General features: G+C 44.8%; 1 protein-coding gene across 1 annotated transcript in view; it reads left to right on the top strand.

Moving 5' to 3' along the window:
- Positions 1–10,849: 10,849 nt before the first annotated feature.
- LOC309554928 (keratin, type II cytoskeletal cochleal-like) overlaps positions 10,850–14,796 on the top strand; it is a gene marked incomplete at both ends in the record, with an annotated part of 23,105 nt that continues 19,158 nt past the window's right edge. Inside the window, one exon of the mRNA XM_082256665.1 lies at positions 10,850–11,269. Coding sequence (XP_082112791.1) covers positions 10,850–11,269 — 420 coding nt within the window. The remainder of the gene's footprint in view (positions 11,270–14,796) is intronic.

Raw genomic sequence — 14,796 nt, 5'->3', positions numbered from 1 at the left:
AGTCAATGGGACCCGAACTTCAGTAATCAAAAAACACCATTTTGAAGCCCTAAAAGCCAATAAATGCCCCTAAACAGTGCCTAGGGTTCTGGGTCATGCCCCAGGGACTATCAATCACACAAAAAAAAGTTCTTAAAAATTGTCATTTTTGATAGAGAGACAATTATTGAAAAAATTATTGGAAAAAAAATGAGATTTCTTTGGATTTCGTGTCTTTGGGGTCTAAAAAGTGTACCTGTGAAGTTTCAGCTCTGTAGCATGTCCAGAACCAGAAAAAAAAGAACATTTTTCTTAGAATTTTTATTAGCGCAGGGATGTGGCTCCGCTCCTATCACACCTATATGTGTGTATGTGTATATATACATATATGTGTGTGTGTATATATACCCCTATACAGAAGTTCAGATGTTATGCCTGCCTCCAAAGACGCCCAAAAAAATGCCCAAAAAAAGCCTGCAACAACACACCTGGGCGTTTTTGTTGCAGGCGTTTTTTGGGCATTTTTTGGGCATCTTTGGAGGCATGCATAACATCTGAACTTCTGTATAGGGGTATATATACACACACACACATATGTATATATACACATACACACATATAGGTGTGATAGGAGCGGAGCCCCATCCCTGCAAATAATTTAATTAGCCCATGGATGGGGTTCCGCTACTTTTACACCTATATGTGTGGATGTGTATATATAAATATATGTGTGTGTATATATACCCCTATACAGAAGTTCAGATGTTATGCCTGCCCCGAAGATGCCCAAAAAAATGCCCAAAAAAACGCCTGCAACAACACACCTGGGTATTTTTGTTGCAGGTATTTTTTTGGGCATTTTTTGGGCGTCTTTGGAGGCAGGCATAACATATGAACTTCTGTATAGGGGTATACATACACACATACATATATGTATATATACACATACACACATATAGGTGTAAAAGCAGCGGAGCCACATCCCTGCAATAAAAGGAAGAGGAACCAAGATCTGCAAGAAGACTAATACATTTAAGGGCCTTATAGGGTACTGAAGAAGTACTAGTAGAGGTGTCCAATAGGGGTTGTAAGGGGATGTTAACAAACAATAATATGCCTGTTTGGAAGGTAGCTAAATATGAATCTCTCCTCTTTGTCATCCAGAGACAAGTGTTGAAGTTTTAGAGGGCTGAATTGGGGCCTCCATTAGTAGAGTAGGAGTAGGAACTGATCAGTGAAGACAGTTATAGATATGTAATCTAGCCAATACCAGGACAGAAACAGTGAGGTGGGGAAGGGGGGTTGGGAAGCGGTGGGAGGAGGTATTCTGGTGACAGTGAAGAGCCAGCTAACCTGTCCTAAAGGAAGGAAAGTTGGGAAATTCTAGAAAAAGTCAGTGAGGTAAGTCCTGGAGTCACTGACCACTGTGGGTAAGCGTAGTCTGTCTATAGGGGTACTAGGTAACTGTGGCCAGCTAGGGAACACTATCATGTGAGAGGGCGACCTCGTCAGTAGAATTTGGTCTATACTCAGCGTGAGGTGTGGTAATGGGGTTATATTTAAGCACACTTGGTACCGGTGTCAAATTGCATGTCAGATGAGTTTTGGTATGTCATAGTATCTGCGGGAATTAAGAGTGATGCCATGTCTTATTGAATATTAAGTAGAGACATATTTAATATTCAAAATAGGAATTCACACATTTTAGGGTCCTTTCACACGGCCGCTCCGTGTGTCCGCAAATCATCCTATTTTTTTGCGGATGATTTGCGGACATAATGTAAGTGAATGGCACTGCGGATGTCAGCGGAATACCATCCGCTGACATCCGATTTTCCTCCTTTCAGTTCTGTTCCGTTTTTTCGAATGGAACAGAACCCTATTTTTTCTTCCGTGTAAAAAACGGAAAGGAAGGAAAATCGGATGTCAGCGGTGTCATCCGCTGACATCCGCAGTGCCATATACTTACATTATGTCCGCATATCATCCGCAAACGGATGGGATGATATGCGGGCACACGGAGCGGATGACAGAAATGTCATCTGCTCCGTGCAAAAAAAAAAAAAAAAAGTCCCGCAGCGGACCTTTCACACAGAGCGGCCGTGTGAAAGGACCCTTAGTCATAAAGGGAACCTTGTAATAACAAAACAGAAAAACAAAAACATTCAGCAAATAATCCTAGCAACTGTCTTATAACTGAGATGTATCCCAAAGGTCCAGGTCCTACCATAAGCATTGTAGCATATAGCTATAAAAGGAACAACGTTTACTTTGCATCAGACCATAGGTAAGAACAAGGGAGATTGGCATTGGATGGAGATCAGAAGAGGTAGAGTACCCAGAAGCCAATAATGGTCTCCAGCTATATCTAGTAACCGTATGGGGTGTATGGCTCAAAATATTATTTCACCTGTTTTATACAGTAGCTCAGGTCAGCGAGCTACTGTGTTCTAATGAGAGTGTAGATGAAACTGTCTCCAAGAAGGCAAATATCTCTTGTTCAAAACCAGAAGGTAAGTAGATTGCCATCACGTGTGACGAAACGCGGCGGGTCTAGCTACGCACACACGCTACTACGCATGCACGGTCGATTTCGGCCATTTTAATTATTGGAAAAAATTATGTATCTATTACATGCTTCTCCTAAGTCTTTCAATATGTGAGTGTGCCTTTTTTTTGCACTATATTCAATTTTAAACGAGATTATGCTATGTGGGTCATTTTATTTGCATGATTTCCTGGTCATCGTAACGATCCTTGGGTATATTTAATGAACGAGGGATGCGGATGTTGCCATATTGTGTCTGATTCAGGGAGCTTCTTCTCAGAAACTTAGATTCTGCTTCCATTTATTAAACAAAGTGAATGTGACCTACCTTATTAGGGGGTCACTATATAAGATTTGCTAAAGCAGGCCAGAAGACTCTGTAGCCATTGCAGGCAGTCATGCACAGCCAATGCTTGGTTGTCTAAATTTTAGCAGGAATTCCACCTGCCCATAAACCACCTGAATTGTGACATGCCCACCAGGTGAAACTCCATTTTGGAAATGCACATGCAGCAGAGGGCCATCAACAAGTACCTGTGTCAGTATGGCACGACGACAAGCTTAGGCCAGCTCAGCTTTTTTTCCCCACGCCAATGGCTGCTGACATAGGATGCATGCACTGTACTGTCAACATTTGAGGAGGCCACGAGGATGGTGAGTCGTGACAATGCATGCATCAGTGACACAATCTCTGTTGTGTTCCTGCTGCTGCTGACTCTCTGTGGCATTATGGACAGGGCACTCAAGGCGGAGCAGCTGGAGAAAGAGGAGGATTTCCTTTCCATAAAAAGCCTGCTTTATGCATACACCATTCTTTCTACGCCACAGAACACACAAAAGGAGAGGGAGGAGGAGGAGGATTCTGGCAGTTTTGGAGGCATTAAAGCAGAGCAAGACATGCATCAACCCTTAACAGATGGTTTTCCATCGCCAGAACCCTTATGTCAGCATCCCCTGTGGAAGCAAGTGACGGGGTGCACACCACGGAGGTTGTGAACCCAACAGCTGACTGCTGAGGGTCGATGGTTCAGAGAAGCAGCTACACAGGATCGCAGTTACGGTTTTGGACAGGGAGCTAGAGCATAATATTCCCCAGAGCGTGGAGTCTAAGGGCCAGCAGGTTTTCACCAGAGCCTCTGATGGTGAGGATGGACTTGGCTGCATCTGATTACAGGTCCCCAGGGTCTCCCAGCTCACACTCACTGCTGGCTCTTGGATGGAGAGGAAGCAGCAGTACAGGGTCACAAGGGATAGTCAGGTGAACAAGCCAAAGGTCAGGGCAAAAGGCGGACATTGATGGTCAGAAGGACAAGCCAAAGGTCAGGGCAACATGCAGACAGGGATGGTCAGGTGAGCAAGCCAAAGTCGGCACACAGAAACCAGATGTAGAGCACATGGCAAGAAACACACAGGGAAGCCTTCACACAATTGTTGCTCATACAAAGATGGTTTGCAGTGTGCAGGTTAATATAATGGTTCCTGTTAGAGGCTGGGGTAGAGCCATGCTGAGAGAAGATTTTTTTAAACACACAGATGTGGGAGCACATTCCCTAAAGCTGATACACAGACCAGAGAGGTAAGCAGACAGTCAGAGCATGAAACATTACTGCAGATTCATGGCACCTTGGGAGTAGTAGTAGTGGCTATGAGGAGGAAGTTCCAGGAACTGTAATGTTCAGTGACTCAGAGGAGTCTGCTTCCCATGCCTCCGCAAACTTGCAGTGCCTGGGCTCCCTCATTCTTCAAAGCTTGCGAAAGGACTCAAGAATACGTGGTCTCAAGGAGAAGGATCAAGGGAAAGTCTCGGAAATCATCCCATCCCCACAGGGGGAGCAGAGGATGTATTTTTATTTACATTTTATTTATTTTTTATTCAGTTCTAAGCAAGGAAGCCTTAACAACCTATTGACTGCGCTTGGTGAAATGTAACGTACCTGACCATGCATGCTGGACCACAAGTCAGCAGTAATGTGAACCTTGCTGCTGACCGCTCTGTCCAACAAAACCAAAACATTGCCTTCCACATGATGGTACAGAGCTGGAATGGCCTTACCTGAAAAAAAAAATATTTTTGGAACCGGCCACTGAGGTATAGCACATTCTGCAAATTCACGAAAGGGGGCAGAGTCTACCAGATGAAAAGGCAGCAGTTATAGGGCTGGCAATTTGGCCAAGCTAGCATTTAGACACTGAGCAGGTGCATGGCGGGGACAGTATTTTTTTTTTTTTACGGTTCAGCAACTGGGGTAGCGAAATTTGTCTGGTGAAATCAACAGGTGGTGTACTGCTAGCAGATTGGGTGCAAGTACCTGTGGCACCCATTGCTATACCATCATCCCTCTTAGTGCATGTTTTTGAGACTTGAGGTATAGTAGGGGTATAGTATAGGGGTAAAGATCCCAGATGAGGAGCAAGGAAAAACAGCAATGCTGCAGCAATTTCAAACAACAATGCTGCAGTCTGCTGCATATGTGTTGAAAAAATCCCACACAAATGAACTTTTGGAAGTGAGCAGGGAGTCAGCAGCGCCCTGCACCTGAGGAGCTCTGTGGTGTGATGCAATAGAGTGGCTGCCCTTAAGCCGGCCTCTGGAGAACATCCTGCCTCATTGGAGTTGTTCCTCCTCCTCACTTTCCTCCTCTGTTCTCTTAGGCACCCAAGTACAGTCAGTGACCTCATCATCCCCTCCCTCGTCATCACTGGGGCAAACTTGGTAGTATGCTGCAGCTGGGGGAACATGACTGCTAGTTTCTTGTCCATCACTTGCACCTCCTCTCTCTAGGCTCATGTTACTCCCTTCCTCGACCTGGGAACCAACATCAGAGCATTCAACATGCGGATCCTCCAGCAGCATATACAGTAACTGACACTATGATCGAATAATTCAGGTGACTCCTCCGTGCATGATGGTGAGGCTGCAGACAAGGAGCCTGTGGAACAGGCCACTTTGGCAGCTGCAGTGGAAGGCAAACTAGTATAAGTCTGGGTGACAGAGGATGAGGAGGATGGGGATGGCTTAGTTATCCACTCCACCAACTCTTCTGCATGTTGTGGCTCATTAACACGGCCAGCACAGGAAAAAAAAGGACACGCGTGCCCCGTCTGCAGAGAATGCACCATGTCCGCGACCACCACTTTTCACTGTGGACACAGAGGCTGCTTGCACTCTTTTAGTGGCCTGTGAGCATCTGACTCTCCTAGTTGGCCTTTCGGACATGATGGGGATTTTTTGGGGGGATTTTTATAACTTTTTATTATAGAGTGCGGGAAGGGATATGGTGCCTGGGTGCAATACTTTTGTGCTTGGTGCACTATAAACCATTTTATTATATATATATATATATATATATATATTTTTTTTTTTTTTAATAAAGAAAAAATTAGGAAACCAAAAAAAAAGGAAACCACTGCTGACACAGAGGAGGAATGCTTGCAATGTAGAATGGAGGAACAGCAATTATGCCCTAAATATTATTAGTGCTGCTGTGCCACAAAAAAAAAACACTCCTGACGCAGAAGGAATAGCACCTGCGACACAGAGGGGGGACAGCAATTATGCCATCAATTGTATTAGTGCGGCTGCTCCACAAAAAAAAAGAAAAGAAAACCACTGCTAACGCAGAAGGAATAGCACCTACGACACAGGTGGGGGAGTACTAAAAATGCAGTAACAGAACCTGATTCCGCAAAAAAAAAAAAGAAATATATATATATCAATGGCAAAAAAATGGGATCAGTGGGGTGACACAGATGTGTTGTACACACCAACACTTCAGTGGCATCACTACGCTGTGTTACACAAGAATCACAGCACTACACTACACTGACTGCACTAAACTGACTGAACACACAATTCACTGACTACCCCGCCTAATCTCCACAAACACACTACACAGGGCTACAGTGTAAGCACGCAGCCTTAAGTAGAGTGGGGTGTCGACTTAGCCCCTGAGCCACGATTGGCCAAAAGGTTCTCACAGTACATTGTGCTGTGATTGGCCAAAGCACACAGGTCAGGTGCATGCTTTGGCCAATCATCAGCAATCAATGCACTGCGATCTCGTCGCTGGGCCCCGGCTGGGCTTCCCGCCAAGCGCCCTGGCTGTTCGTGTATGTTCGACTCAAACATCGAGCCCATCCCTAGTAAATACAAATGTAAAAAAGTTTGACACCAACTCTAACTTTTCCCAACTTTATCCCAAACAAATTTTTCTTTTTTTATTTTATGCAAAACTACAGGCCCACTTAAAGGCTTTTTTCCATGTGCTATGGACTCTTTCTGACTTACTATCTTGTACATTATCATTTTTATGTAGAGATTCTTTGGGAAAAAGATGTTGGTATTTTAGAGGAAGACAGGTGAGAAGATGTTATGCAGGCAGTAAAAAGCTCTTTACTTACTGTAACACAAAAATAATCTCAGGCGTATATTCTCCTCCAAGTTACATAAAATTAGCGTACTAACTGAACCACTATGTATTAGATGTAAAATGAATAATGGAGACCAGATTATTTTGTTGTGGTGATGTCCTAAAATGATCATACATTGGATGGGGTATTTCAAACCACTGTTAGGGAAGGCCCCAAATAATGCTTACTAGGTATCCTTAGTGATCTCCCAGTCCAATATCTGTGCAGGGAAGCCATAGCTAGGGATTTGTTCCAGGCCCATAGATTACCTCTTCTGCTTTGGAATTTAGCAGAACCTCCCACTTATGTAGACTGGATAAAACAAATGGGAGAGATGCTCAGGCTGGAAAGATATATATATATCACAAAAGTAAGTACACCACTCACATTTTTGTAAATATTGTATGATATATTTTCATGTGACAAAACTGAAGAAATGACACTTTGCTACAATGTGGGTAGTGAGTGTACAGCTTGTATTACAGTGTAAATTTGCTGTCCCCTCAAAATAACTCAGCACACAGCCATTAATGCCTAAACCGCTGGCAACAAAAGTGAGTACACCCCTAAGAAAAAAATGTCCAAATTGGGCCCAATTAGCCATTTTCCCTCCCCCGTGTCATGTGACTCGTTCGTGTTACAAGGTCTTAGGTGTGAATGGGGAGCAGGTGTGTTAAATTTGGTATTATCGTCCCTCACTCTCTAATGCTTGTCACTGGAAGTTCAATATAGCACCTCATGGCAAAGAACTCTCTGAGGATCTGAAAAAAATAAACTGTTGCTCTATATAAAGATGGCCTAGGCTATAAGAAGATTGCCAAGACCTGAAACTAAGCTGCAGCACGGTGCTCAAGTCCATACAGCGGTTTAACAGGACAGGTTGCACTGAGAACAGGCCTCGGCATAGTCAATGAAAGAAGTTAAGTGCACATGTTCAGCGTCATATCCAGAGGTTGTCTTTGAGAAATAGACATATGAGTGCTGCCAGCATTGCTGCAGAGGTTGAAGGGGTGGGGGTCAGCCTGTCAGTGCTCTGACCATACGCCACACACTCACTGCATCAAATTGGTCTGCATGGCTGTTGTCCCAGAAGGAAGCCTCTTCTAAAGATGATGCACAAGAAAGCCTGCAATCAGTTTGCTGAAGACAAGCAGACTAAAGACATGGATTACTGGAACCATGTCCTGTGGTCTGATGAGACCAAGATGAATTTATTTGGTTCAGATGGTATCATGCCTGTGTGGCGGCAACCAGGTGAGGAGTACAAAGACAAGTGTGTCTTGCCTACAGTCAAGCATGGTGGTGGGAGTGTCATGGTCTGGGGCTGTATGAGTGCTCCCGGCAATGGGGAGCTACAGTTCATTGAGGGAACCATGAATGCCAACATGTACTGTGACATACTGAAGCAGAGTCCAAAAAAGCAAAGAAACAAATCACAGCTCAAAGGGCTGACAGCTGGGCCAGTAGGATTCCCAAGTAAACTGTAGTAGTCCTGCAAGACTGGGTGCTCACCAAGATCCGCAACCTAAGAAGTCCATATGCATGTAGAAAGAAAGTGGTACTTCCAGTCTCAGGAAATTAGAAACTTGAGTTTTATTTCTTCAAATTAAAAACTCCAACATCGACATGTGCATGACAAACAGGATAGCAGCAAACGCGTTTCAGACCACGTGCTTATTCATTGCAAGAGCATAATCTACTGAAGCAGAGCATAATCCCCTCCCTTCGGAGACTGAGCCGAAGTGCAGTATTTCAACATGATAACGACCCAAAAACACACCTCCAAGATGACCCCTGCCTTGCTAAAGAAACTGAGGGGCCAAACATGTCTCCAGACCTAAACCCTGTTGAGCATCAGTGGGGCATCCTCAAATGAAAGGTGGAGGAGCACAAGGTCTCCAACATCCACCAGCTCAGAGTGGAAGAGGACTCCAGTGGCAACCTGTGAAGCTCTGGTGAACTCCATGCTCAAGAGGTTTTAGGCAGTGCTGGAAAATAATGGTGGCCACACAAAATATTGACACTTTGGGCCCAATTTGGACATTTTCACTTAGGGGTGTACTCACTTTTGTTGCCAGCAGTTTAGACATCAATGGCTGTGTGTTGAGTTATTTTGAGGGGACAGCAAATTTACACTGTTATACAAGCTGTACACTCACTACTTTACATTGTAGCAAAGTGTCATTTCTTCAGTGTTGTCACATGAAAAGATATACAGGCATACCCCACTTTTAAGTACACAATGGGACCAGAGCATGTATGTAAAACGAAAATGTACTTAACCACTTTACCACTAGAGGATTTTGCTGTCTTACGTCTGGGCCACTTTTTGCGATTCGGCACTGTGCGAATTAACTGACAATTGCGCTTGTGCAACGCCGTACCCAAACGAAATTTACGTCCTTTATTTCCCCACAAACAGAGCTTTCTTTTGGTGGTATTTGATCACCTGTGCGATTTTTACTTTTTGTGCTATAAACAAAAAAAGAGCGTTTATTTTGAAAAAATAACAATATTTTTAACATTTTTTATATGAAATTCCCCCAAAAAATTTAAAAATCTAATTTTTTTAAAATTTTTGGCCAATTTGTTTTATGCTACCTATGATTGGTAAAAAAAATCACAATAAGCGTATTTTGATTGGTTTGCACAAAAGTTATTGCGTTTACTAACTAATGGAAAGATTTCTGTCATTTTTGGTGTTTTTTTTTAACGCGTAATGGCGGCGATCTGCGATTTTTTTTTTTGCGGGACTGCGACATTGCGGCGGACAGATCGGACTCTTGACTGACATTTTTGACACTTTTGGGGGTACCAGTGACATTACTACAGTAATCAGTGCTATATATATGCACTGTTACTGTAAAAATGACACTGGCAGGGTAGGGGTTAATTTTATTGGAGAAGGAGGGGTTAATGTATGCCTGGTGCTTACTAACGTGTGGGGGGGGGAGGTGACTGAGTGTGCCAGGGACAGATCGGATGTTCAGCTATGCTGAACACTCCGATCTGTCACTCCCTGTCACTTAGGAGATCCGCCCGCTCTGTTTACACAGGCGGGCGGATCTCCAAACTGGATTCCCCCGACGATCGGGGCAGAGCAGCGGTGATCGCCGCCGCTCCTCCCCTGGCCCGACTCCCGCTGTGAATGAAAACAGCGGGAGCGCGCCTCCGGCGGCGCGCGAGCGCCGCCTACAGGGGGAGGTGTCCAGCGACGTAGGTCTACGTCGCTGGACGATAACGAGTCACTGTGCCGCAGTAGCAGCACAGTAGCTAGTGGTAAAGTGGTTAAACAAGCTGAAGTTAGAAGCTGTTTGGTTTCTATGTAGAGCTGCACCAGATTTTGCACTCTCCAGTTTTAATAAATCAACCCCAATGGCTTTTTTAAATGATTCTAAAATAGACTAGGCAATTGTACCATAAAAGCTGTAAAATAGTCAGTGTGGAAGACTTTTGCAGGGAGTAATAGCATAAATAACCTTACCATGAATATAGCTGAAATCCCTGAAATTCAATATCCTAATTTTTTAAAAAATATTGAGCAATTGCAAACAGAAATAACTTTTAAGGCATTACTGTGACATATACAAGACATGGTAATTGTTTCTTTTAATAGCATTGGCTCATATTGCTTATACTAATTAAACATTGCTTTAATATATTACAGTAGCCACTAGTAAAAGTGTCACAGCTTTGAAAATATAGGTGGGTTACTGTTTTATTTTTTGTGACAAACGGATGAACTATTATCATCAAGCTGAAATCATAGGGAGTCATAAAAATGTTAATAGTACTAACTACGCCTAGTTTAGTATAAAAAGAGCCTAGCAAGTGTCAGTGCATTGAACATTGGTCTGGAGAGTAGACAACACCTTAGATTCTCTGTGAATCAACTCCAAGAGAGGATCCATCATGTCTCACCGCTCCATCCTGGCCTCATCTAGACAAAAGCACTTCAGTTCTGGTTCTGTTTCATTACCCAAACTTTCCAGCTCACACAGCTTCTTATCACACTCATCTAAAAATGTTCACCAGACCCAGCATTGTTTCAGCAGCAAGAGTGACCATTATGTTGGGTCAAAGGGACCTAAGATTTCAGTGGGAAGTTTCCATTTAGGAAAGAGTGGACATGGATCGGGATTTGGTATTGTTGGACATGGTCGTGGCTTTAAAGGAATGTCTGGTTCTGGAGGGATCACAGCAGTTACTGTAAACCAGGGTCTTCTGGCTCCTCTCAATCTGGAGATAGACCCAAATATCCAAAGAGTTAGAACAGAAGAAAAGAACCAAATTAAAGGCCTGAATAATAAATTTGCCTCCTTCATTGACAAGGTGAGAATTGTCAAATGTATATATAAGAAAAGGAAAAGGTGTATGTACATATGATTAAGTGGCCGACAATATTTATAAGGTAAAAAGGAACACAACATCAAAGCACATATGTTATGTTGTGTTTAATTAAAGTACTAAAGTTGTGTCCCTAAATGTACACTTTATTTTGTATGAACATCCAGTGCAGTTTGATGTTATCCAGGGGCGTAACTACAGGGGTTGCAGGGGTTGCAATCGCTACCGGGCCCCATGCTCCAGGGGGCCCGGTAGCAAACCAGTGGGTGAACTTCCAGGATCGCAAAGGTCACACTTGCAACCGGACCCTGGCATTGCACCACTGTGGGGAGGCCCCAAGATTGCAGGAAGGGGGCCCACTGCAGAACTTGTGAAAGAATCCTGCTGCGGGACCGTAATAAAAGGCCATGCAACGAGTGTAAAGAGCCCCAGGATTAGTGGGAAGAGCCCTGGGCTTGAAGGTAAGGGCCCCCGGCCAGGGGTCTGGGGGGCCCTTCATGGTTTCTTGCATCAGGGCCCTGAAGGTTCTAGTTACGCCTCTGATGTTATCATGTATGACTGTCCTCACAATGATCTGCAGGTTTCTGAAAATGACCTAACATCAGTGGCGGCCTGTGCATAGAGGGCGCCAGGGCGCCGCCCCCCTAAAAAAAGGAAAAAAAAAATTTTTCAAAAAGAGCAATAAAGTTTAAAAAAAAAAAAAATCTTGTTCGCCGGCCTATGTGGAGGCCGTGGGGGGGGTGGGGTTACGACCCAGAAGAAGCGCCGATTGGCTGCCTTCTGGGGGCGCAACCTGGGCGCAGGGCACAGCGCTAGGACACCCCCACTTTCGTTATTTCCTGGCTGTGATTGGTCCAGTCTCCAGCCTGGACCAATCATCAACCAGGACATCCGATGCTGACGTCGCGTGCGTCAGTCACGCACCGTCACCGGCCTATCCTCTGATCGCCCATCCTGTACCGCAAGTTGTCTCCCCCCAGCAGTCTCCATTGATTGGGAGTGAAGTGTGCAGTTCTCCGGAGTGGAGGAGATAGGGGAAGCCAGGCTCGGAGGATGTGGTTGAAGTACTGAACATGCAAAGCAACATGAGGAAGTGCAGACACCGCATAGCCCAGCACAGCCTGTCCCCGTCCTCCGGGGATCTTCCTGACTCCTGACTTAGTCGCTGTCACCTGCGAGCTGCTCAGCCAGCCTGAAAACTTTACTGCTGTGCTACTGATTGCTATGTACACAGTGCCTGCCGGCTGCTGAGAGGAGAGTGCTGCGATCTGACTACGGGGCAACATACAGTACTACAGGTAATCCGACCTCATCATCATCATCAACACACTGCTCAGGGGGGGTCATTACACTACATGGAGGTCATCATTATACTGATAAGGTGGTCATTATTATGCCTGGGGGACTTCTGCAGCCAGCGCTGTCTTATCTCAGACTCAGATGCTCTAGTCTATACTGTAGAACTGAATGGTAAAAGTGCTGTCTGTCATTAGCTTGAACTGTGTGCTCAGGAGGGGGTCGCTGGCTGAGGGGGCAGTGAGTCCTTGTATCAGCTCTATATTGGTAGCTAGATATTCCAGTGGGAGGCTGAGACTGGCTGCTTCCGAGGTAAGGGGGGAAGGGGGGGTGTCTGTTTGTGCAAAGGTGAGGGCAGTGGGAAAGCAGGGCTCAAAGCTAGAGCAGCAGAATGCAGAGTTTAGCTGTTGAGGGAGGGTTAGGAAGTGGCTGAAGACTACAGAGATGTGTGAGAGAAGGGTGCAGATTAAGCTTTGGATGTGGGGGCAGAAGTGCACTCTTTGCATAGCCCTCCTGTGTATTATCCTGTATTGAACCCAGCGCTCTGTGTATTACGCTCTCCTAACCCAGCACTCTGTGTATTATGCTCTCCTAACCCAGCGCTCTGTGTATTATGCTCTCCTAACCCAGCGCTCTGTGTATTACGCTCTCCTAACCCAGCGTTCTGTGTATTACGCTCTCCTAACCCAGCACTCTGTGTATTACGCTCTCCTAACCTAGCGTTCTGTGTATTACGCTCTCCTAACCCAGCGCTCTGTGTATTATGCTCTCCTAACCCAGCGTTCTGTGTATTACGCTCTCCTAACCCAGCACTCTGTGTATTACGCTCTCCTAACCTAGCGTTCTGTGTATTACGCTCTCCTAACCCAGCGTTCTGTGTATTACGCTCTCCTAGCCCAGCGCTCTGTGTATTATGCTCTCCTAACCCAGCGTTCTGTGTATTACGCTCTCCTAACCTAGCGTTCTGTGTATTACGCTCTCCTAACCCAGCGTTCTGTGTATTACGCTCTCCTAGCCCAGCGTTCTGTGTATTACGCTCTCCTAACCCAGCACTCTGTGTATTACGCTCTCCTAACCTAGCGTTCTGTGTATTACGCTCTCCTAACCCAGCGTTCTGTGTATTACGCTCTCCTAACCCAGCGTTCTGTGTATTACGCTCTCCTAGCCCAGCGTTCTGTGTATTACGCTCTCCTAACCCAGCACTCTGTGTATTACGCTCTCCTAACCTAGCGTTCTGTGTATTACGCTCTCCTAACCCAGCACTCTGTGTATTATGCTCTCCTAACCCAGCGTTCTGTGTATTACGCTCTCCTAGCCCAGCGTTCTGTGTATTACGCTCTCCTAACCCAGCACTCTGTGTATTACGCTCTCCTAACCTAGCGTTCTGTGTATTACGCTCTCCTAACCCAGCACTCTGTGTATTACGCTCTCCTAACCTAGCGTTCTGTGTATTATGCTCTCCTAACCCAGCGCTCTGTGTATTACGCTCTCCTAACCCAGCGCTCTGTGTATTACGCTCTCCTAGCCCAGCACTCTGTGTATTACACTCTCTTCATCAATGACCCCTGCATGAGCATTGCTCTGTCCCACCTAAATATATGTTCTGCAGCCTATACCACAACTGAACCATTTTTTTTTTAAATCTGCAGAACATTGCTCAGACCAATCTATATCTCTGTTCTGCAGATTACCCATCAAATTACTCCTCTAGAGATCTGCAGAATATAATTCTTCCATTTATATTTTGGCAGAATATCCCCTCTACAGATCTGCAGAACATTCCTCTGTCCCATCTAGATTTATGGTCTGCAGATTATCTAATCACACAGACCCTCCTACAGATAGAAGAGCACTATATTGTGCCTATCTGTAGAAGAGTCTGTGTGATTATATAATCTGCAGACCATAAATCTAGATGGGACAGAGGAATGTTCTGCAGATCTGTAGAGGGGTAAGTGATGGGGATAATCTGCCGAACATATAAATAGATAGGCACAATATAGTTCTCTTCTATCTATCTGTCCCATCTAGATTTATGGTCTGCAGATTATCTAATCACTGACCCCCTCTAGAGATCTGCATTGTCATTTTTCTTCCATTTTCCTTCCACTTCACAATTTTGTGCCAGTCTATAACACAAAATACATTTATATTTTTAGTTGTAAATAACATGACAAAATGTGGATTAGGCCCCGTTCACATACAAGCGACGCTAC

This window comes from Pelophylax lessonae (assembly GCF_965119305.1).
Source record: "Pelophylax lessonae genome assembly, chromosome: 4".
Taxonomy (NCBI): domain Eukaryota; kingdom Metazoa; phylum Chordata; class Amphibia; order Anura; family Ranidae; genus Pelophylax; species Pelophylax lessonae.
The sequence above is the reverse complement of the archived record's forward strand: the minus strand, read 5'-3'. Positions and strand labels throughout refer to the sequence as shown.